At 41.0% G+C, this 25,894-nt stretch overlaps 1 protein-coding gene across 1 annotated transcript; it reads left to right on the top strand.

Annotated features, from left to right (window-relative positions):
- The first annotated feature begins 655 nt into the window (after window positions 1–655).
- Window positions 656–17,608, top strand: ap1m1 (adaptor related protein complex 1 subunit mu 1). The gene is made up of 12 exons (XM_080907961.1): window positions 656–846; window positions 1,585–1,741; window positions 1,843–1,910; window positions 2,006–2,136; window positions 5,078–5,225; window positions 5,408–5,534; window positions 5,942–6,084; window positions 8,304–8,375; window positions 8,690–8,848; window positions 9,132–9,257; window positions 16,333–16,408; window positions 16,825–17,608. The coding sequence occupies exons 1-12, from the start codon at window positions 805–807 to the stop codon at window positions 16,845–16,847; spliced, it is 1,272 nt and encodes a 423-aa protein (XP_080764087.1). The 5' UTR covers window positions 656–804; the 3' UTR covers window positions 16,848–17,608.
- The last annotated feature ends 8,286 nt before the right edge of the window (window positions 17,609–25,894 follow it).

Raw genomic sequence — 25,894 nt, 5'->3', positions numbered from 1 at the left:
TGTGGTGATCATTATGTATCGTAAAACATGTGTGACACATCAATCCAGAAGATGGAGCTACAATACTAAAGCAAAGTTGGTGTCAGCATACAGGATAACACAAACCAGAAACTATGAGATTGCTAAGATGTTTATACTGGCATGTTTGCATGGAAATGTCTAATCAGCATTTAGCCATCTTTGCCAGTTTCAATCTTCCGGATCTTTTTGTTGTGTTCTCAGATTCTATCAAGAATCTCACAGCATGTCAGCAAAAGTGAGATAAGACATGAGCAGCAGTTTCTATCATGGATGTGAACATGACAACAATGACAGTAGGTGGCATGATCAGTGGCATGATTACACACCAGACTGGTTTACACTCCATCATGACTCCAGCTTATATGCAGGCTGTTTGGTTACCTCAAAGACTAATAATTATTTTAAAAGGGTGAGATAATTAAGCATAAGCCCTGTTTTTAAAGGTCATTATTATTATTATTATTATTTTATTATTGTTGTTGTTGTTGTTACCATATAGATTATTTAATAATGATCTAAATTAAGTTCCTGTCTTACTGACTTAACCATAAAATGTTTTTTGTTTAAAAAAAAAAAAGGATGCCAGAGACTTGTAGTGCTCCCTCCTATTCCACAGGGGGCGCTCCTTGCGAATGTAGAGTGTTAAGAAAAGGGGAAGGGTTGTGTTCTTCTTTTCAGTATTATGAATGGAAGTCTGTTCTTTGATTTTTAGCACTGAACTAGTTTTCGCCAACATTATCAACTGATAACGAGCTTAGCTGGGCTCGTGTAAATAAGTTCAAGATGTCTGCGAGCGCCGTGTACGTCTTGGATTTGAAGGGAAAGGTAAAGTAACAGTGGAGGGGCGATGCTAAGCTAAGGTTAGCCTAGCTAGCACATTCTTGCTTGACAGATTATAATGCGGCTCAGTCTGCAGCGAGCAGCTAGCGTATCTTCAACGGTTCACACTGCAATTTAGAGGGTTTACCTTGTAACGAAAGTCAGCAATTTTCAATTTATATGACAGGTGTCACCTGGAGTGATGTCAGGCGATAGCGTTGAATAAAAATGTAACCCGATGACTAACAGCTAGGGGACCAGCTGTTAGCAGCAGGGAGTTGTACACTGAATTTACAGCCCGGGGGCTTGTGATGATGCTTTGTGATTTACACGAACAGTCGGTTTTGAATCCGACTAAATCAATGGAAAAGTGGAAAAGACATAAAGGGCATGAAAAATTCCTAAGGTATCAGGTTTACCTGTATTTAGTTTCCACCCACGTCTCTGCTTTAGCCTTGCAGGTGTAATAATAACACGTGAATCCCTTTTAAATAAAAAAAAAAACTTTAAGTGTTTGGTGTGAAGGAGATTGCCTGCACATATGGAGATGTAAATATCTGTTGTTATGATGATATTGTTGCTATATACTGCCCTGGCTTTACATACATTCTGAGATACAGTGAATATACTCATGCCTTTTCTTTTCTTTTTTGGGCAGCAACGCATGTTTTGAGCTTTAATGTGAAAATACAGTGACTTACTGATATTAATGAAAGCTGCACATGTGCTGTTTTTCTCTTTCAGGTCTTGGTGTGCCGAAATTATCGGGGAGATGTGGATATGTCAGAGATTGAGCACTTCATGACCCTTCTGATGGACAAAGAGGAAGAGGGCACGCTATCACCAATTCTGGCTCATGGCGGCGTCCGTTTCATGTGGATCAAACACAATAATCTCTACTGTATCCTTATTAATCCTCAAAACACATCAACATTTACGGTGTGCACGTGTTGTACTTACTCTCTGTCCTGTAGTTACACTTCTTAACACACGCCACATCAGTGGTTGCAACATCCAAAAAAAATGCCAGCGTCTCCCTGGTTTTCTCTTTCTTGTACAAAATTGTTCAGGTATGATTTAATTATTCACCAGCTTTTAGTTAATAACAATAACACATGCATATACTTTTGCTACAAGTGCAACGTGTTTATTTGTGTTGTTTTAGGTTTTTTCAGAGTATTTCAAAGAATTAGAGGAGGAGAGCATTAGAGACAACTTTGTTATCATATATGAGCTCATGGATGAGCTGATGGACTTTGGCTATCCTCAGACCACTGACAGCAAAATTCTCCAAGAGTGAGTATCCTCTTAGCTGCTGTCTCACTGCAGGTAACATGAGGGTTCATAAGTGCTGGATTTTCAGGGTCATGGGTCCATTTTTATTCTTACACCAAAGAAACTCAAATGTGTAAAATAACATTTTAGTTATTCATAACTAAAACATATATAAGCAAAGTCATGGGGCTCCTAGCATACTGTAACAGTTATAAGAAGCAAATTACTGCCATCTAGTGGTGAAACTGCAGATCGCAACCATATGAATACCCTTGGGCTCACCCTTTAATTAAATGTGTGTAGGAGAGGTTGTGGTGGCTACGAAAAAGTTCTTTAGAAACCATACAACATGGCAGACTCTCTAAACGTGAACCTAGTCTGTTTTCAATGAGGTATACAGAGCAGGTTGAGGTACTCATCCAAGACTGAAAACTTATTAATAGTCTTTCATTGATACCAGTATTGATTGATACCCCTGAATCCTACAATTGGGAGGGCTAACCAAAAGTTGAAATGTTGTGTAAAATGTAAACAAGATAGTAAAAAGTGATTTTTTTCAAATCTCATGAACCCAGATTTTATTCACAGGAAAATCTGGGTTCTTACCAAATGTTTAATCTGTAAAAATCTTAAGAAAAAAAAGGTTGAAATTAAAATTTTGAGTTTGATGATGTCAGACGAGCTCTGTGTTTTTATGATGTTCTTTTAATACCTGATCATGTAGCCGGTTAACCTCATTAGTTGCAAAATTTTCCTTCAGACGTTTCTTTTTAGTGCCACTTAATTCCCACTCTTTTGTTGCCTCATCCCAACTTTATTTTTCGACTTATTGCTGCCATCAAATTCACTCAGAGCTAAACCTTTGGTGTGTTTTCTACGTTGTGTTGTGAATAAAATGTGGGTTTATGAGATTTGCAGATCGCTGCATTCTGGGGGGGTTTTATATTTTACACAGCATCCCAACTGTTAGAATTGGGCTTGTAATAAAAGACAAAATAATCTCCATGATATAATGCTGCACTTTACAGTGTAGGTCTGACATCTGTACAGCTGCAAAGTTAATCAAAAATAAAATGTTTTTGAAACCAGTTTATTTCAGTTTAAGAAGAAGGCTCTGGGTTTCAGTTCACCTGCTGACTGGCTCGTGTGTGGAGCCTTCCTCCCACAGTCCAAAAGACATAGGTTAGGTTGTTAACTTGTTAGGTTGTTAACTTGTTAGGTTAACTGGTGATTCTGAATTGGCTTTAAGGTGTCAATGTAAGTTTGAATGGTTGGATGTCTCTGTGATGGACTGGTGACCTGTCCAGATCATACCGCACGTAACTTTAGGGTGCTTTTTGAGCTAACCATACTAAGACAGCTGTTGCTGATAAACAACTGGGCCTCAAACACAATGAGTTCAACAAAGCCAGGCTATCTCTTCCTTATCTGGATTCACTTACCATAACATTAGCAATCGTGATAAGCAGTCATGTGAAGCCAGTTATCAACTTGCTCAGTAAGCCAGACTTTCCCCTATGTGTTGACATGAATCGGGCGTTATTGGAAGCATGTGACGAGAGGCTGAGGAATCTGTAACGGTAGATAAAACGTAACTATGGGAAAAATGCAAAGACGTTAAGCACATGATACAGACTGAAAGTAACACAGCTGCTGCAGACACGTCGGCAGGCTATTACAAAGCTAACTGAGCGAGAGCCGTGTGTGTGTGTGTGTGTGTGTGTGTGTGTGTGTGTGTGTGTGTGTGTGTGTGTGTGTGTGTGTGTGTGTGTGTGTGTGTGTGTGTGTGTGTGTGTGTGTGTGTGTGTGTGTGTGTGTGAGGAAAACCACTGTACAGTAGATTAGTATTAAAAGCACCGTGCGAATGTTAGAGCCCTTTAAGCGCTTTGGTCAAGATTTGCTTTATAAATAAAGTTGATCCTATTTGAAAGCTGGATGTTTGTCATTATGACGCAGGAGAATCTGGTGGATTATAATTGAGTATTTCCTTAAATTAATGTTTAACAGACAGTTTTATCCTTTCAGCTGCTGGCTGAGAACGAGCAGTGAATAAAATCAAAAATGAAATTCAAACATAGCCTTAGACCTACGTATGCCTACAAATGGGTATCAAGTTTTAGGATCATAGGGGGAAAAAATCAAGGAATAAAATGGCATGTAAGGAAAAAAAATACTTTTGATGCTCCTACTATACGTGCACAGAAATATAAGGGGTCTTTAAGGAATGCTGACGCTAATTTCCAGAGACCGGCTTGGTCAGTAGGTGAGGATTTCTCAGGTTGGTCTTTAATCTCAGACATAACCTGTTTTGGGGCAGGTTTGGTTCGCAGCACAAGTTACCCTGGCTACGTAACCTGTTAAGAAGTGATTGACCTTCGTAGTACAAAAAAACCAACAGCCCCGAAGTTTCCTGAATAAAAAAACACTGTAATCACTCAAACAATAAAGTGCATCTAATCTCAGTAGAAAAAACAGTAGATCTTAAACAGAGATCGTTTTACCTGCGGCTGAATGCAGCCAAATTCCTGTCATTTGTAATCATTACTGCTTTAACTGCTAATTTCCCGATGACATTTTCTCAGGTTTTCAATCAGTGCAAATCACTGTGCTAAAAAGCATATTTGATTGTTTTATTTATTTATGTCCGATTTTTACAGTTTGCGCTTTCCCTTGTGGTATTATCCCGTCATTTCTGCATACCTACAAGTCAAAAAGATCTTACTGTCATCACCATAAATGACTGCAAATGACCGTTTAGTCTTTCAAAAGTGAGTGATGTAGACATGCAGCAAACCAACTCTGGATTTCCCCCACATGAGTACAGTAATAAGTCAGACAATCCTCCCTCATAAAATCAACAATCTCTGTTCTTCTTTGATGTTTTCTGGGAACTCGCCATCTCAGACAGTTAATTTCCCCTTTTCTCAGGTTTTTCTCCTGTTTACATTTTTTTGTCTCTCAGATACATAACTCAGGAGGGCCACAAGCTAGACACTGGAGCCCCGCGACCCCCCGCCACAGTCACCAACGCTGTCTCCTGGAGGTCAGAGGGTATCAAGTACAGGAAAAATGAGGTCTTCCTGGACGTCATTGAGTCAGTGAACCTCCTGGTAGGAACTTGTTTTAGAAGGCCCGAGTTGCATAAGGAATGCCGGTCAGAGTGTTTGTAAACTTCCTCTCCCGGTGCGTCACAGCGCATTCCGACTGTCCAGCTTGCTGTTTTGTGTGTACAGTCTTTGATCGCTAATATGTGCTTTCATCTGTTCCTCTTTACTCATTGACTGTCTTTCAGGTTAGTGCCAACGGCAATGTTCTCCGTAGCGAGATTGTTGGTTCCATAAAGATGCGCGTCTTCCTTTCTGGAATGCCCGAGCTACGGCTCGGACTGAACGACAAAGTTCTGTTTGAAAACACTGGACGTGAGTTGTTTCTTTGCTGCTAAGAAAAAAAAAGCATTGAAGCTTTCGAGCAATAAATGAATAGTTGATGTAATAATAGATGTAAAAATAACCAGATGACAGTGCTTTTCTGTCATTTAAGCACACATAGTTCTTGTATCTTTACCTAAGCGCTTTTATCTAACGTTCACACACGCTCACATTTTGATGGATGCATCGGAGGGAACTCGGGGTTCGGTATCTTGCACAAGGATACTTTGACACATTGACAGAAGGAACTGAGCCAAGCCACTGAGATTCTGATTGGTTGACAGCCTGCCGTACCATGTGGAAAATCGCATTTTATTTAGAACAACTATTTAGTCTGTGCCTGATTCGTGCTAATTTGGTTAATCGCGTTAAATCGCCTCTGATGCTTGTATTTGCAGGAGGGAAGAGTAAATCAGTAGAGCTGGAGGATGTCAAGTTTCACCAGTGTGTCCGTCTGTCTCGCTTTGAGAACGACCGCACCATCTCCTTCATTCCTCCCGACGGAGAGTTTGAGCTCATGTCCTACCGCCTCAACACTCACGTGAGTAATATGTGGCTGAACAAGTCGAGTAGTTAGAGTCCAAACCAGAGGAAGGCTCCGAAAGGGTCTGACACACCTGCAAACGGACATGCAGGGAACATACATACATAGTGCTGTAACAGTGAAAGAACTGGGCGTATATTAAAGGAATCCAGACAGATAATCTGATTGGAATGAAGACTGTGTACACGTGAACATGCGGATCTGCTTACTGCTTCAAATCAAATGAGGTTGTGCATAGAATTCACTACTGAAATCTGATCTCATCATTTAAGCTGAAGCCACTTGTGGAAATAATCAAATTACATTTACCCTTTAAAGCAGTGGTTCATAAACCGTGGGGCAGGCCCTACAGGTGGGCAGTAGAGCCACTGCAGGTGGAGCGTGGGTGACCAAGTAGTGAAACTAAATTTGAATGAACAGATTTTTGATTCTATGTAAACTAAAAACTGTTACTGCTGATGCTGCTTTGTGACGATTATTGCACTGAAATTCAGCTTGATAGAAATTAAGGAGCATTTTCTGCATCTGAAGTGGAAGCTTTCCAGAAAATGTATGAGAACCTCTGCTATAAAGCCTCCTAATGTCACCTTAGTGAGTGTTTTTAATTACCAAGAAGATAAAGTGTTTGCTTGCTTCTTTTTGGGGGACAAAAAAAACCCATTTCAAAATGTTTTATGTTGGGCTTTTCCTTTCAAAATGGGCCTGTAGGGGGCAACTACGCAATTGGTCTGCTTATAGTTAAGTAAGTGTTGCTTTTTTTTCCCATATACTTTATGTTATGCGAGTCTTTGCGTTTTTCTGTTATTTCTGGTTTGATTAAAATAGATATTTTAAGTAAAGTGAATTTGAACCAGAACTAATATAAAAAAACAGGTTAAAAATATTTTGAATAGAACTCCTTTGGGAGAAGGCTGTTTCGGGGTGGTAGCGACGGTGGGGGGGTTTGTTGCAGAATTATTTGTATACAGAAATACGCCTGTATTCATGAGCCAGCAGCTTAGACTAGTACCTCATCTGTTCATCAATGTTTGTGATAACCACAGAAGAAAACAGGTGAAACACAACCACACGGTTTAGTACTTGGTCTGTGGTTGTCACACATAGGCGTGTGTTATGAATAGTGTTTAACTGTGCTTTTTTTCCGAAGGGGGAAAAAAACACTCTCAAAAAACAAAAAGAGAGCAGATAAGAGCTCAACCATCATCCTCTACTCTCAAAAAACGTTTAAAATGACACACTTTTTTCGATGAAAGGAACTGATAAATTGCATTTGTTGAGTCAAATGGTAATCTATAGGCAGACTTACAATGTTCTGCCAGTTTGGACTGGGTTCATGGTTTCTATAAGTGTTTCACAACAGTTTTACCAGTAAGCGTGCCGGAAAGGAAGTGGTATAGTTGAGCAGAAGTCTTTCAGTTTTAGTTAACAAGGAGCTGCAGCGCGCAGAACTGAAATTGTTAATCTAAGAAGCAATTTTTCTTGGTTATATTACTCAGCTAAGCTTCTTAATACTTTTTAAATTGTCTGTATTTTATTTTATGCCTTTTAAGCCCTTTACCGTATACGTGTAAAAACTGTTTGAAGGATGGTTTCTTTTATACTTTGGTTTTTCCATATTATACCTGCTTCTATACCATAACATGTGCGTCAGATTAAGCACGAAGGCTGTCTGCGTGTGGACAAAAAATACAAACCTGTTCATTTTAAATCCAGATCTGTGCTTGCTGGGCATAGTTCATAAATAAAGATTATTTATATAGAGCCAAATCACAACAACAGTTGCCTCGAAAGCGCTTTATATCGTAAGGTACAAAAATACAAAGGAAACATTAAAGTTGATCAAACAAGATTAAAGTTCAGTCTCTTGTAACTTGATGATGTAACCGTCTATTTTAAAAGGATATACCAAGAAGCAGTTACATAATAACGCAGATTGCAAAGTCACTCCAAAGTTTTGAGCAATCTCTGTTTCTCCCTAATTTTCCTTTACAAGATTTCACACAATACAGCCGACACCACTGCAGCATGAGTATATGAGTATCTTTTGCTGGTTGCTGTAGAAACAAAATAAATGTACAAGCTAGTCTCAAAATGACTTATATTCGGTTGCTGTAGTAACACCTGCTGCCCTCTGGGTGGCGACTAAGTCATGTGTTATTTAAAGTGGTGCGTTCGACATTTGTGCACTTAAAATCGATGTGGTTTTTCTGTTTCAGGTGAAGCCCCTGATCTGGATTGAGTCTGTTATCGAGAAGCACTCTCACAGTCGGATTGAGTACATGATTAAGGTTGGAAGCTTTTTCAGTGGGTACATTTAGTTGCCCGCGTCATGTGTAGCTGAACTATTATTGCTGTCAGATTTAAAGAAAAATTTAAGTGGAGTTACAAATGATTGGAGCTCAGCCTGGCTTAAGCTTCTATATGTTCAGTCAGGCAAAGCATACAGCAATTATGATCAGGCTGCTTATGTACTGTATCATGTTGTCATGCGTGGTAACTCTGACTATTAAGGTTTTAAATGCGCATTAAATTAAGCCCTGTTTTAATACCCTGTTTAGGCAGAGCAGCGTGTTAGACTTGACCTGCTTGTTTTGGTTCTTAGGCAAAGAGTCAGTTCAAGAGGCGTTCCACAGCCAACAACGTAGAGATTCACATTCCCGTGCCAACGGACGCTGACTCACCCAAATTCAAGACCACAGTGGGCAGTGTGAAGTGGGTGCCTGAGAACAGTGAGATCGTCTGGTCAATCAAGTCTTTCCCTGTGAGCAGAAACTGTGACTCACGAGCTTCATACATACGGTTGCAGAAATTGTGTAATATTACCCTAGGCTTTTGGATGGTAGTTTGCTTATGTTATAAAGCTACACAATTCTGGTTTTTATTGTTAATAAAAACATGCAGATTGTAATTATACTTCTCTGAAACAACGCGGAGCAGCTGTGGGCCTTTATACAATCTGGTTTTCCTTTTACAAGCTGAAACACAGTAGATTTATAGTTTGTTTTCGTCTTTTATTAAAGAGCTTGTGTTGCAACTTCTCACAGGGTGGAAAGGAGTATTTGATGCGAGCCCACTTCGGCCTCCCGAGCGTAGAGGCTGAAGATAAGGAGGGGAAACCACCAATCAGTGTCAAGTTTGAGATCCCATACTTCACTACCTCAGGCATCCAGGTATGATCTCCGTCGAGCGGCGGTTTCTCAAATAACTTGTCAACCCTAAGCAAACAACAAGCTGTTAAACAAAAAACAAACACTGTCTCTGTTCATACAGTAAAAATGTATTCATCATCCCTTTGTGACATACTGTCTGTAAGCATGCTGAACCAAATGCTGCTTATTTACACCTGCGGTTTTGATTATTATTTTGGGTTTAGAATTCTTGGTATGTAGCAACATCACACAGCTGTCCCCGTTTCCACAGCTGGAATTCAAACAATCCATGTCGGTCCTGTTTTTAGCCAGAGGGGGCAGTAAGGGAGCACTGCTAAACAGTCAGCTTCCCTGTGTGGTTAAGAAATTTCTAGCATTGAGCCAACCAGACGGCAACTGCTCATCAAGTTGAACTTGGCCCTCTGCTTTTCTGTTAATCACAATGATATAAAATGTCAGTCTTGTTAGCAGGTGAGTAGATTCATTGGATTTTGATTGCCTTTGACCTGAAACTGAGACAGAAGCTAATGTTTAGGCTTCATTTCTGCTCCATGTTTAAATGAAATCTCTTGCTCGCCGCAGACTTACACACATGCACTCTGCTCATACTGTATAATCACAGTTGTCCTGTGATTATATGTGTAGCGTTTTCCCATGTCTTGATGTGAGGAAACAATGGCGACTTGACAAACTTCATTTGAAAATATCATATTATGGCCTCCAATGAAAATAACAGTGTTTCCGCAGGTACATTCGCACAATTATACCTCAGTTTTACACCAGCCACAGGTAATTTAGCGTTGTACTTTTTATCTAAAGCAAGAGCTCCTGAAATATCCTTAGGGATACTCTTAGGGGTCAGATGTTTAAACTTGACATTGTAAAAGCTGTTTTTTAAAGAATGTTGGGCCAGACATCAATGCCACTGCCTAACTGTCTTAGGAAAAGAAAACACACACACACATTTTGCTTATTTTATGCTGTTTTCAGGTTGTTTGTCAGGCTGTCCGTTTCTCTTTCCTCAACATTTCATTATGACTGTCATTCTGTACATTAGTCATTGGCATATACAGTGGTCCCTCACTATAACGCGGTTTCGCCTTTTTACAGCACATTGTTTTCTGCGTCCTGATTGGCTGTAGACTATTGTCAATCAATCTCGTGCCATGTCTCCTATACAGTACAGAATGCGTTCAGCTTGTCAAATTTACATAAATCTGCGATCGCTAGCAGTAAGACTCTGAAGTGCTGCACTGTATGTTTGTAAGTTTTCTCCCAACTAACACAACAATGTCGATGAAACATTTTGCACCATCAAAGACGCCTGCGGTAGCTGCGGAAGGTAGAAGTTACCGTATATTTCAGACCATAAGGCGCACCGGATTATAAGGCGCATTAAGCGAAACAAAACAGATAAGTCAAACGTTACTCAACTCATTCTTCTTGCTTCCTTTACTTCCGTACCATTGATTCATTAATGTTGAATTCTCTCGCAGCTGCTTTATTCCCATGTTCTGAAAACAGGGTTTGATCTTTGGTTTCATTCTATAGTACTGGGCTTATTTTTCTACGAAGGTTTGAACTCCCGCGATAAACAAGGTACCACTGTATCACGAAGAGAGCATAAAGATCTAAACTGTCACCGGGTTAAAAACCGGTTTTGAATGTATTTATTTAACAGCAGGTCAGATAAAACCAATAACACAACATCAGACAATGTACCATCCATCCATCCATCCATCCATCCATCCATCCATCCATTCGCTTCCGCTTATCCTTTTCAGGGTCTGGTTGTTCTTAGCCGTCACTTGAGGTGACTTTTAAATGAGCTGAAGGCAGCTAATAACACCTGTTCACTAATATTCAGTTTTAACATGAATATTGAACTCACCCAGTGAGGGTGGGGTATGTCCATGTAGGATCTGAGAACTGAAGGCGGAAATGTATATATATTTTTTTTACGGTTATCGAAACTTAATGTATTACAAATCTGAAGTGTGGGACAATGATGGAAGGAAAGCACGTGTGAAGCGTGTGAACATCCATACCTGAACTCATCTGCTGCCACTGCTGCACCAGAACCAGCTCTGGCAGCCAAACACAAACACACTTACTCACTCTGGCTTGATTCCTTCACAGACATCAGTACATGTCTGGACACTTCACACATGCGCTCCTTCACGTGAACCTGAAATCATCTGAACGTGTCTGTTTCATCGCTTTTACAGTCTTGTGTGGGGAAGGGCATGGCGAATCTCTCGTAGGTATATTAAGGAAGTAATATACCTACGACGGTTACATAATTAACCCTGCGTGTGTCTTTTGTTACACGTAAGTCAAGGACATGCTGTCACAAAAGCTGTAGCGTCAGTTATAACTCAAAGCATTGACGCGTATGTAAACGTCCTTCTTCAGAAAATACTTTAAAACCACAAGTGTAGTCTTACTAATAAGCTGTGTCATCAACTTATAGTTGACTCTTTGAGACTGCTGGAGACTCCTCTCTCTGCTGCTAACACAATTTCAATTACGTCTGAACTTTTATTACTGTTTTCTCTGTGGCTCCCATTAAAAGAGCTAAAAGGTCATATTTTCCAGTGTCTCCACATTTCCTATGGTTCTCGATAAAACTTTATTAAATTCTACGGATATTATGCAGCCCACTCGGAAACGAGACGCTGAACTTAATTGAAATGCATGATAGTTGTAATTGGGTTGCTTTTTGGCAGTATAAGAATGCTTGACGTTTTCTGTGGCAATTAGGTAGCCGAAAGAAATAATCCCCCATTCGTTCCTTCCTTTAAATTACTGTTTGCTCATAAACGAACAGATGCTGGTATAAGAGCAAATGTATGAATTAGTGCAGTAACACAGGCGGCTTTGCACAGTGATGGGATGAAGTGTTTTTCCTACATTAAAAACTGACATCATCTGTAAGATGGTAATTAATTATTTAAAACACACACACAAACAACATTTAAACTGTGATGTTTAGTACGATATTTGTAGTTGCAGTTTGTATATTCTTTGTTTCGGTGGAATAGCGCATCAGTGTAGGAGATGAATCCTCTTTTTTGTGGTTTTCTTCAAACACTGGTGACCTTCGGTGACTGAAACACACTCAGAAAAAAAGTGTTTTCTCATCACTTTAATCTGTACACACCCTGCAGAAGTGAAATTGTGCCTAGTGATGAGAATAAAGTGGTCCATATCCACCGCCTCTTATTTTCTTTACATTTGTTTATTGCATTTAAAGTCAGACGGAGGAGCTGGAGCATGTCGTGGTCTCGATCGCTAGTGCGGAGAGAGTGGAGCGGGAGATTAATCCAGGATCTGTGGGGAGTAAAGCGATATGACGGACTGTTGTGGTGCACAGAGTGCTCAAAGATGTGGCTGAACTGATCAGTTTATGTTTCTAACTTCACGTATGGCCACAAGTTTGAGTAATGACCAAAAGAATGAGATCGCAAACACAAACAGCAGAAATGAGGTTCCTCTGTAGTGTGTGCTCACGCTTGGAGATGGAGCGAGAAACTTTGATAACTGGGAGAGAGTGTGAGTCAAACACTGATCATCCACATTGAAAGGAGCCAGTTAAGGTGGTCCAGTCATCTGCTTGGTATGCCATCTGGAGGCCTCTGAGTTGAAGTATTAGGGGCTTCCCTAACTGCTAGGAGACCGCATGACATGCTGGAGAGATTATGTCTCTGGGTGGCTGGGGAGAGTTGGCTCTGCTTAGATAGCTGGATCCAGATAAGTGGCAGACATTGGAGCGATGGGGTGGATGTTGGATGTTGCAAGTATAATCCTGGAATTAAAAAGATCGTGCTGATGGTGATCAGTAAACTTTTAATTGCAGGGCAGTATTCAGTTTTTCTTTTTTTGCAAAACCTGCAAAGGCATCTGAGATGTTCGTTTTACATAATTGTGTTCGCAAAACTATGTAGCGCTAAACCACAACTCAAAAAACGTGATTATCTATGAAACTCCACCGTGAACAAATGTCAAGATCGTTTTTTTTCTTTCTCGGCTTAATTTGTAACTTCCTGGAAGGAAGCCACCTGAAAAGGTTTGAATCTGAAAGCCACAAAGCACCCCAGGGATTTTTACACCTAACGTACTTCAGCTGAGTGCTGCAGGTTGCACATTGAGCTTCAACCGATTCATTAAGTTTGCCTGCAAGGTGGGGCTGCTTGCAGCGTTTTATCAGACTGTTCAGATGATCACTCAAAAAACATTTTGTACTTTACACTTTGGTTGATTTGTAATATTGAGAGAAAAAGGAAGTTGTAGTCGAATTTGAGAAGTTATAAAGACTTGTTTTAAATTTAGTAATGCAATGAACTGCTCTGCACATGTTTAGAACATATAAACAAAGTGTTAGAATCAGTGATTGAAAGGTCTTCAAAGTACAGAGCTTTGATTGGGAGACCAGAAGCTTGAGAAACGTCCCCACGTTTGCATTGACACCGTGGTGCACCCACTATTTTAGAGGGAACCTATTAAGAGCCATATTCCCATCAAACTCTTGTTTCAAGCCTGTAACCTTTCCCTTATTACAGGGCAACGGCAGACTGGGTCTCAGACCCAAATGCTGCCAGTAACGCCACTCTCTACGTGTGAGAAGAGGCCGTGAATCTTAATTAGACACATGTAAATATCAAAGCATGAGAAAGTTCCTCTTAACTCTACCACTAAGTGTAGGGAAGCGCACATGTGAAGTGTGTGTGATGCACGTAACTCCACCTTATAAACTTAACTAGAAAATGGAGCAACCCCACACTTTGGCTGAGTGGCAGTGAGAGCAGAGCTGCTGTAATATTTTCAAATTGTGCTTCTTTAGGTGAAGTCGAAGGAACCCAAACATGCTGGCAGATGGTTTCTGAGCCATAACTTCTACCAAAAGCCTGATAAGTGCAGACCACACATGCAGTCTGTACTTACCAAACTAGATACAACAAACATCCTCCTTTCCCCTTCTCATCTTACAAGCCATAATGATATTTTGCGGAGGATGGCTTTTGGTGCCGTTTTGCTGACTGCGTACCCACGGTCAGGCCGACTGCATGTTTGGCTGCAGCGTTCGAGGAGAAGTGCTGTGCCGGCAGACTCGGTGATCCCACGTCTATGCGCTTGTCGTCATGTCTCTGGTGACCACGGCGCTCTCTCGCTCTGACCTCACTGTGTACTGGAAGGTAATAACAAGGCGGCCGGTACCGAGGCCTCACCAGAGCCCTGCCACCACTTGACCCGCAAATTCCTGCGCCGTATATCCGGCTCCTAGCTGGGAACTGGCATGATAGAGACATGACATGGTGACGTCTCCCAGAGCGGGGGTCATGTCAGCTTCAAGATGGCTTTGCGCCTCATCCCTGCAAATTATGACACCGCATATTGTTTTTTTTGTGTGTTAGATGTGCCAATTACACAGTATTTACCATGTAATTACCATGAAATTCTGCTTGCATTGTGGTATGTTGTTGTGATATTATTCAGATAAGTGAAGTGAACTATTTCAGCATTTAAAAAAACTTTTACACACACACTGTGCCAGTGTCATTTCCCACACCTGTCCAGGGAAAAAAACATGTGTGCAATCAAAGATGGACATATAGTGAAGACGAAGTGATATTTTTAGCCTCTCTTCTCGAAAATCAACTCTGTGGTAACACTGGGTTGGTGAAATATCAGTTAATAACTTGTGAAAGTTGTATCTCAATAATGCTGATGTGGAATTTTTTTTCCCCCTTTTTTTTCTCTTTTTTTTTTGCTCCCAGTTCTTACAAAAATACAGTTATGTAAATTATTTTTGTGTCTCCCTTGAAAGCTGTTCTGTAGTCGCTTCCCTCTTCTCTGTGTGACTCATACTACAGCTTCCTCATCAACAACAAAACTTTTACTACAACTCACAGCTCACCACGGCCTTAAAAGCATATCTCTCGACTGCTGAGCGCTTATCAACCTGCTGCTTAGAGAGGCAACGGGTGCTTGGTAACTTGCTATTATGCAGAAAGCAGTTGGAGAAAATGCCAATTATCGTTGTGGGTAAAACATTTTAAAAAAAAAATGCATTCAATAAAAGAATTATACATGTATATGTTTTATATATATATGTTTCTGAAACCTTTAGGTTTGCCATTAAACTCTTAAATATGCTTCTTCAAGAAGCCCAGTGAGCAACAAAGTAGTGCAGCTGTTATGAGAAATAACTGCTTATTTCTCAAGATTCGAGAAATAAACATACGTTGCAGTTTTATAAAAACAGCAAATGGAACAATAAGTGCATGTTGGGTGGAAATAAAACCACATCTTTAGAATAGGGCGGTGTGGTGGTGCAGCGGTTAGCACTTAGAATTGAACTGACACTGGGTGTGAACTCGAGTGTGAATGAGTGTCTTTCTCTCAGGGTCGGTCTCCTGCGACCGGCAACCTGTCCAGGGTGCACCTCGGTTAGAAATCAAGCAGGCAGTTTACGTTGTTTTGTCTTTTTTTTTTTTTCTTCTTTTCAATGCACTCACTTCCTCTGGGTGCTATCATTCTTTGTAGAGTTCACAGGCTTGTATCTTAGGTGAAGTGTCAGCTGTCAGTTTCCTGTAGGTGTGATTTTTGTTTTGTTTTGTAGCTTGTCCTTACCAGGTTCATACTGGGATGGTAGCCATAGTTAGATTATAGTTAGATGCCCGAGTGCAGGTTAGATGATAAACGTAAAAGTATTTTTTTAATATCTCAAATAATTTTATGAGGAAATGATTCATTGAATATACTCTAGAATAGTACATTACTCTAGAACTTTAACACCGTATCTGAGATTGTGTTAGAGATGACTTATTGACCCCTCTGTGTGTGTTTGTGTGTGTGTGTGTGTGTGTGTGTGTATATATGTGTGTGTGTGTGTGTGTGTGTATATATATGTGTATATATATATATGTATGTATATATATATATATATATATATATATATATATATATATATATATATATATATATATATATATATATATATATATATATATATATTTTTTTTTTTTTTTTTTTTTTTTTTTTTAAATTTCAACCATATTTATATCAGCTGCTTTTTCTTTTTTCTTCCTCATAGGTGCGTTACCTCAAGATCATTGAGAAGAGTGGATATCAGGCCCTGCCGTGGGTGCGCTACATCACCCAAAACGGAGGTAGGTCACTTCACACTGGTGCTGTTATGAGATACTGAGTGCCCATATGTGCAGGTATTATGCAACAGTTAGGCAATGCAGTGCAATGTGGTGGGAACTGACCTTGCACCCATGCAGTTCTATGAAAAGGGGATACGCTGTAGTACACGAGGCAATGTGGCAACGTCCTGCAAAATGTGAGAAAGTGAACTTTCTTTGTCGAGCTTCCCCGATCTTCACACTGAGATTACCAAGGTTGCACATGTTGGTCTTTTTGCTAATGTTGCCAGTAATTGCTAAACATCCTCATCTCATTTCCTCCATATTCCATTCATTCTGGGTGGAAAGCATCAGCTGCCTCCACTTGATTTCTCTCAGATTCCCCCTTCTTTTTTTTTTTCCCCCATTTGATTAAGTCCTGTTCATTTCCTTCCCAGATTACCAGCTCCGGACTCAGTAGGCAGCGCCTCAGCCGGCAGTGGGCAGGTGGAAGTCAGACGGGGTGGAGTCGAGCCGCTAATGTGCTATCAATGGCAGGTGGCAGTCGTAACAGCGGAGGATTGCCAGTATCTCCTTTTAGTTTAGTTTTGTATTTGTTGATGTTACATTTGTTTATGATCAATGCAAATCTTAGACGGAGCCTTCAGATAGGCAAGGTTCGAAATTGATTGTTTCACTTCAGTGTGGCTCCCGATACGAAGGTCAAGTATAGCAGGAGGAGTGTTTACATCACCCGATGCAGCGAAGAGTCGTGCACAATCTATCACAGTGGGTCAGATTTGTTAAAAAAACAACCAAGTGTTACATTTCCAATTTAACGTTACTGTAATCAGCTACACACAGGTCAACATCCCACTCGGTCAGCCTGAAAAGTTTTTTGTATGAAGCTGCTTTGTTCTGCCACAATTCCTTTTTGTTGACGATGTGTATATATTTTATTATATGTTAACGATCAGTGTTATTAGTTGAAACAAACTGTAAATTGAAAACAAACATGTTTTGTATCATCTTCTCCATGTGATGCCATTGATACGTGCCAGAGTGTTGATTTCCTGCTTTGCTGTTGTGCTGTTAGTTGGTCAGTTTGACTCCCTCCCCCCCCCAAAAAGTTGCATGGTAAACAATTAGAAATCCCTACGTCCCACCCCAGCAGCTGTTTTTCTTTCCTCTGTCTGTACCTACACGCTTTTAAACCATTAAATGTCTATTTAGAGAAAAATGTTCCATGGTGTGCTTGCGTCATTTTGTATATATCATCACAGCGAGCTGTCGTAGTGTCACATGCAAACACCTGTCGTGCAGAGTAGTGAGGATTGCTGAATTGAGGGAAAACTTTGGCGAGGGGGTTTCCTGTATCAGACCTGTGGTTGTAGCTAACTCTGGATGGTTCTTTCCACCCTGGTCCTGTAGATCTTTTCAAACAGTGCGCCTCTTAATACCCCTGCTGCCATGATATCATAGGCAACTCTGTGCAAGCACTCCGTAAACAAGCAGGAGAGCTGGAAAGGATGTGACTCAAACTGTGGTCAGCGATCGCAGACATGCTCAGGAGAAATGTAGAATGGACCGGCACAGACTACTTATTGTTCACGCCAAGCCAAGCTGCAGTGGTGCGGCATGAGGTCACTGCTTAAGTTTGTCTTGTAAGGGGACTGTGATACTCCTAATTCATGTGAGTCACTCTGAGCAGGTGTTGAGGGTTGCAGTGACCACATTACCTGCAACATGGCCAGACTTGATTTTATCATTTAGAGTCCAGTTGTCTTTATTTTTCTTTCGAGGCACCTGTTTTTGAGAAACACCTACGCAGCAGGTGTTCACAGTCTGGGAACAAACCTGAATCATTATCCACCGACAGAAATGTTTTTTTAACTTTCATTTTTTTAGAGAAATTATCAAGATGAAGTTTAATGTTCACCCGTGTGAACTATAAATACAAGCTTATCTCCAGCGCTCTGTTTTTTTCCATCCTCCAGACGTTTAGTTGCAAGAACACAAGATAACATCTTATATGTTAAAATGCATCTCGACTTTGAGCTTTGTTTTCTATATGTAACACCCTTATATTTGTCTGATATACATCTTTATTTAGGTGTTTTCTTTGTCAGCTCACTTGATATTTTTTGCAGAAAGCATGTAGCTGCATTTGAATACAGCAGCACTGACCTGAACGGCAGGTATGTTACTGGTAATTACACCTTCTCAGATCAGATAAATTTTATCTTCCCTATCTCCACCTCTGTCTAGAGTTGTTTCACAACTGCGTTCTACAGATTTTTCCATGATGGTCTGTTTATTCGTTCCGGAATTATTTCAGATCTTACTTTCTTAATAATTTAAGCACCTCTTAGTCCAGGTCATGACATCTCTGCAGCACAGCCGTTGGTAAAATACACTCACGGTTGACTCTCACTCACTGGGGAACAGTTTCTGCGATACTTGGCAGTGCATGTGAAAGTAGCGTTTGGCACATGATGAGAAGGGCACATTCATTAGGCAAATTCAGCCTGAGACGAGTCAGAAGGGAGTCCTGACATAACCTCATGTTGCAAGATTGCTTGCAGAAGGTTTGGTTGCTGCAAAAAATAAAAAAATAAGCATACCCTCACATGTTCACAAATATTTAATGCAAACATGCACTCTTCTCTAAGTTTGACCGCAGAGTTATAAAAATATGTTCCTCAAACTCAAAGCTTCCTCATTTATGTTTAAAAATGTGTCACTTCAGGGAATTCTGAAAAAGCAAATTTGTAGAAAGTGGAATATTGAGACTCAGTACATGCATGTAAAATGTTAAAAATAAATAATTCACAAATAAAAAAAAGACAAGAAAACTCAGAGGTGTCAAACAAGCTGCCAAGTGGTAGATTATAACTGATTGTGCAGCTTGCAAACTCATAAATACTTCTAATTGTTTAATACAATGCATCGCTGTCACTGGCGTGGTGATGGCAGGCAAGTGAATGACAATTAAACTGCTAGTTTATTTAGTACAAAAGTCATCTGTCAGGGTGTGTTGCGGTATTGTGGATTAATTGTAATCTGCAAACTGTAATACATGTAGCGGGGCGTCAAACGTAAGGCCCGGGGGCCAGAAATGGCCCTACAGAGACTTCATTCTGGTCCATTACACAGAAAAAAGAAAATGTTGAGGGCATACTTTTTGGAGTTTTACTTTCAGAAAAGTTCCTGTTTTTTCACTACCAACAAACGCAATTCAGGGGTTTTTTTTATATTATTATTATTATTTTGTTTCGTTTTGTTTTTTGCAATTGATCATCAGTTTTTTGTGTTGTTTAAAAAGGACATTTTCTTTTAAAGTTAACAAAAACGTTCTGCTTTATAGTTACAGGAAAGTCTGGGAAATTAGCTACCAGAAGTTTTTCCACAATTTTCCACATTTATTTTTTTACAATTTAAGTTTTGCTGACAGATTTCTAGTCAGATTTAGTATTTTTCACTATGTAGAAACACTGAGACATGCTTTTATTTTGAAAGATCCTAGGAATTAAATGTGTAAAAGTCTTGACACCGGCTTCATTTTTTGACACTGAAAGGTGAAAAATTTGAAGGTGTTTCTTTTTATTATTATGTAGATCTTGTTTAGAATTGTATTATTTTATTTTATAGACAGCTGTGGCCAGCCCAAATGACTACAGGCCTGTTGCACTTACGCCTGTAGTGATGAAGTGCTTTGAGAGACTGGTCTGTCAGCACATCAGGGCCGGTCTGCCTCCCACTCTGGACCCCCACCAATTTGCCTACAGGACAAATCGTTCCACCGAGGACGCCATCACCATAGCACTCCACACTGCGCTGAGTCACCTGGAGCACCGAGGAAGCTATGTGAGAATGCTCTTTCTGGACTTCAGCTCAGCATTCAATCATATCATCCCGGAGATCCTGGTCCAGAAACTGTCTCACCTGGGACTCTCCACCCCCATCTGCCTCTGGATCAAGGACTTCCTGACAAATAGACCACAGTCTGTCAGACTCGGCCCCCACCGGTCCAGCACCATCACACTCAGCACCGGGTCTCCACAAGGATGTGTTTTGAGTCCCCTCCTGTTTACGCTCTACACATCCGACTGCTCCCCTACCCATCTCTCAAACACCATCATAAAGTTCGCGGATGACACCACAGTGGTTGGACTCATCTCAAGGGGGGATGAGTCGGACTACAGAGATGAGGTCAACAGACTGACTGAGTGGTGTTCAGTTAACAACCTCCAACTGAACACCACGAAAACTAAAGAACTTATCTTGGACTTCAGGAAGGGCAGAGCAGACCCGGCCCCACTTTACATTCACGGGAGCTGTGTGGAGAGGGTACACTCCATGAGGTTTCTGGGCGTGCAGATATCTGATGACCTCTCCTGGACTGCAAATACTACAGCGGTGGTTAAAAAGGCCCAGCAGCGTCTCCACTTTCTGAGAGTGCTCAGGAGGAACAACCTGGAGGAGAGGCTGCTGGTGACATTTTACAGAGCCACCATAGAGAGCATCCTAACGTACGGCATAACAACATGGTATGCAGGGTGCTCAGCTGCAGACAGGAAAGGGTCATCAACACAGCCCAGAAGATCACTGGCTGCTCTCTGCCCAGCCTGGAGGTCACTGCAAACTCTCGGTACCTCAGCAGAGCTGGCAATATCATCAAGGACCACTCTCACCCCAGCAACCAACTGTTTGAACTATTACCGTCAGGCCGACGGTACAGGTCACATAAAACCAGGACAAACAGATTCAGGGATAGCTTCTTTCCCAGAGCTATCACCGTAGTAAATAAGCACAAAAACAATTGAACCTATTCCATACCGTCACTGTCATTATATTATGCTGCTATTCATACTGTCATTATATTAATGCTGCTATCCTGTATATATTGTACATACTATTGTTTGAGTACTTACGATTGGTTTTTTTGTACTTTTTATATTTTACATTTATATTTATTATTGAAACTTGCACCAAGGGAGTGGCACTCCAATTTCGTTGTACTCTGTACAATGACAATAAAGGCTATTCTATTCTATTTGCAGCAGTTTTAGTCTGACTCGCTGAGGTCAAATTGGGCATTATGTAGCACAAGAGCTAAACTGAGTGAGCCGGTTCATAGGAGAATCTAATCACAACTTCTATATACAAATGCTAATTAATGCAAATATCACAAATGCTGAATTACTGAATTAATGCCAATCACGCAGCAGTATCAGAACGGGGAAGATTTAAGGTGATTTAAGTGAATCATGGTTGTTGGTGTCAGACAGACTGATATGAGTTTTTCAGGTAAGTATTTATAAACCCGCTGAGAGAAAAAAGATAAAGAAAGAAAAATACATTTTAAAAATAAAGTTTATGTAAAAAGTGTTTATATTTACAGATTAAGCTGGTTTCCATCACTCTTAAGGATGATTTACACTGCGCTCATGAAGGCTTCATCACAAACACATTAGTGAGCACATGTAAGAGATCATAAGTGATGGCAGATGTTTATTTCTGGTACTTTATTTGGTAGATCTAAACCATTTCAAAACATTTATTAAAACAAGAGCAGTCCAAGACTGCATGTTTCCAACAAGGTTTACAGTGGCCTCTGGACAAGATCTCTGGATCCAGATTTGTTTGTGATGTTTTCTTGAGTACATGTATGTATATGTGAAGATATGACATGACAAATCATCCAGCCTTAATGTTGCATCATAAAAAAAAAATTCCGGGATCGTCTCCAGAAGTTAATCACTTCAAAGTTGGGACTTTAATCACCTGGTGTAAATGTGTCATACAAATCCTGCTAACAAACAGACAAACTAAACCCAGCAAAACTCTGCATGATCTTTAACTTCTTTCATCATATCTGACTTTGATACTTTGGATAATGAGATTTTACTTGAACAGGTGAATAAATGTTCACCTGTTATTTAAATAAGGGCATTTTTAAAACTCTGGGACTAAACCACATAAATGAAGCCTTGCTATAATAGCATAATTAGAACAACATGTGATTGAAATAAAACTTCACCTTTCCCCTCAAGTGTTTTTTGGTTGCCATGCCAGCGTCACACTATTGACACTGATTTTATGGCAAATACCCTACTGCTACATGCAATGGAAAATAACTATGGTTACTCAAGAGTGATGAAGCAACAGGTAGAGGTCTGACAGCGTGGCAGTGTCAACTTCAAACACAGGTGTGCCACGAGGAAACCCGTGTTTATCCACACACGGAAGCCCGGTGCCTGGCAACCGAGGGAAACCCTCTCGTGTCACTTGAGCACTCTGATCCTCGCGTGACGTCAAAACGAGGACAATCCTTTCTCAGGCATAAGATAAGATAAGATAAGATAGAACTTTATTAATCCCTCGGGTGGGTTCCTCTGGGAAATTCGACTTCCAAAAAAAGCACAGCAACGACCAAAGTTACAGTTACAGAACTGTTATATATATATATACACACACACACACACACACACACACACACACACACACACACACACACACACACACACACACACACACACACACACACACACACACACACACATATATAAATACAGAGACAAATATAAATAAAATATACAAAGGGGATAAATAGAATAAATAGGAATAAAAAATAAAAATACAAGTGAATTGCACATTTCAAGTATTGAGTCTATTGCACTGTTGACTATTTACAAAAAGTATTGCACAAGGTATTGTACAGTGAGGTGCAGAGGCACTACAGCTTAGTTGTTCCCCCCTCCTTTGTCCTCCTGTTTCCCCTCCCTCTCCCCTCCAGAGAGGAGTTAAACAGTCTGATGGCGTGTGGGACAAAGGAGTTTTTAAGTCTGTTAGTTCTTGTCTTGGGGAGAAGCAACCTGTCACTGAACAGACTCTTCTGGTTGTTTATGGCCGTGTGCAGAGGATGCCCAGCATTGTCCATAATGTCCATCAGTTTCTTTAATGTCCTTTTCTCTGCCACTGTCACCAGAGTGTCCAGCTTCATGCCGACCACAGAGCTAGCCCTCCTGATCAGTTTCTCCAGCCTGGATGAGTCCCTCTTTGCTGTGCTGCTCCCCCAGCACACCACAGCATAGAAAAGTACTCCAGCAACCACTGACTGGTAAAACATCCTCAGGAGCTTCCTGCAGATGTTAAAAGACCTCAGCCTCCTGAGGAAGTACAGTCGGCTTTGGGCTTTTTATACAGGTGCTCTGTGTTGCATGACCAGTCCAGTTTATTGTCCACCCACAGCCCGAGGTACTTGTACTTGTTGACCACCTCCACCTCCTCCCCCTCTATCTGAACCGGCAGTGGACCTTCTCTGGACCTCCCGAAGTCCACAACCAGTTCCTTAGTCTTTGAGGTGTTGAGTTGCAGGTGGTTTGTGTGACTCCATGCGACAAAGTTCCTCACCAGACTTCTGTACTCCTCTTCTTGATCATCCCAGATACACCCCATGATGGCCGTGTCATCTGCAAACTTCTGAATATGGCATAATTCAGAGTTGTAGCAGAAGTCAGAGGTGTACAGGGTGAAGAGAAGAGGGGACAGCACAGTTCCCTGTGGTGCTCCTGTGCTGCTGACCACTGTGTCAGACGTGATGTCCTTCAGCCTGACGTACTGTGGTCTGTCGGTGAGGTAGTCGGAGATCCAAGCCACCAGGCAGGGGTCCACCTCCATCCTGTTCAGTTTTTCCTGAAGCATACAGGGCCGGATGGTATTAAAGGCACTGGAAAAGTCAAGAAACAGGATCCTGACCGTGCCTTTTCCCCCATCCAGGTGTGAGTGGGCTCTGTGTAGGAGGTACAGGATGGCATCCTCCACTCCGACACCCACCTTGTATGCAAACTGTAGTGGGTCCTGGGCATGTTGTACCTGTGGTCGGAGGAGGTTGAGGAAGAGCCGCTCTAGAGTCTTCATAAGATGTGACGTCAGTGCCACCGGTCGGAAGTCATTCAGCTCATTGGGCCGGTTCCTTTTGGGGACCGGGACGATGCAGGATGTCTTCCATAGGGCGGGCACTCTCCCCAGTCGCAGACTGAGGTTGAAGACTCGTTGTAGCGGCTCCCCAAGTTCAGCAGCACACGCCTTAAGCATCCTAGGACACACCTTGTCTGGGCCTGCTGCCTTTCTGGGGCGAAGCTTCCTCATGCAAAGTGTCCCAGTAACCACCAGTAAAGTCTCTCACCTTCAGTTATAAAATACAAAGGGATGATTAGTCAGTGTGAGACAGTAAATGGAGAAAAGGTATTTCACTACAGGAATTTGAGGGACACCCTGCCACACAAACCAGAAATAGTTTGTTACGCTAGATGAAAACCTCCTGGAGCTAGGTGTGTGGTCCACACTGGCTTTACAGCGTATTCCTCCAGCCTAGGAAAGTTTCCATCCTCTGTGTGGACCTTAGAACAATATTATTTTAAAGAGCATATAGCTGAGTGTTCAACCTACTGGCCTTGACATGCTGCTGCAATCTTTGAGTCTGCAGCCCACACATCATTAGAGGATAGAGATGCATTAGCTCGGTGGAGTATGTGACTCTAAATCACATAAACTCATCAGGGCTTGCACACTGGGTCAGTCACTTATAATGTCACTGGGTCAAAGTGTAGCTCTCGCTGCTATATTTACGTCCCTCTAAAACCCTCATGTAGCAAGTCTTCTGCTTTGTCTTTGCCTTGGAAACTGACTCATCAAGAGTTAAGACCAAAGTCTGATGATCAGTCAGAACAGCGGAGCACGTACAATCTTACTCATTTCACAATACACACACACACCGTATTATTATAGACTCCTAGAGCAATGTTTCTCAACCTGCAGGTCAGATTCCTTCCGGAAGTCCCATGATACATAAGAAGAGTCAGCAAACGATTAGAAGGATATGAAAGAGAAAACTTTTGCACAAAACCTTTGTTTTTTCTACATTTATGATCAACTAAAAATGTTACTTTCTGTTTCTCTCAAATCCAAGTACGACCACACCTCTGATACACACAAAGCAAGTGGAACAGCTCATCATAATAATGTAGCCTTCCAGTGACCCTCTAGCAATGCCGTAAAACTAGAAAGGAAACTAGAAACAAAATGACTGTCACGCTGATCTATCTATCTTTTCGATTCAATTCAATTCAGTTCAATACGGTTCATATTATGACGATTCACAACAACAGTCACCTCAAGAAGCTTTATTGTAAGGTAAAGACTAATATTACAATGAAACGCTAACAGAGAACCCCGTTTGGTGGCAAAACCAGACTCAGGGAAGTCGAAGGAAAAGACAAGAAGAGCAGAGAGAGACAGGACAAAGGACACAATGTGGGAGAGCCAGAGTTTAGTAATTACTAATGATTAAATGCAGTAGTTGTGTATAAACACACAGGGAATGAAACTGGGAGGTGATTTCACAGAAGCCTGATGGTTCTGCCTCCCATTCTACTTTTAAAAACCCTAGGAACCAAAAGTAAGCCTGCAGTGTGACAGCAAAGTGCTGGGTTTAGATAACAAGGTACTATGAGATCTACAAGC

Source organism: Rhamphochromis sp. 'chilingali' (assembly GCF_963969265.1).
Source record: "Rhamphochromis sp. 'chilingali' genome assembly, chromosome: 16".
NCBI classification, from domain to species: Eukaryota; Metazoa; Chordata; class Actinopteri; order Cichliformes; family Cichlidae; genus Rhamphochromis; species Rhamphochromis sp. 'chilingali'.
The sequence above is the reverse complement of the archived record's forward strand: the minus strand, read 5'-3'. Positions and strand labels throughout refer to the sequence as shown.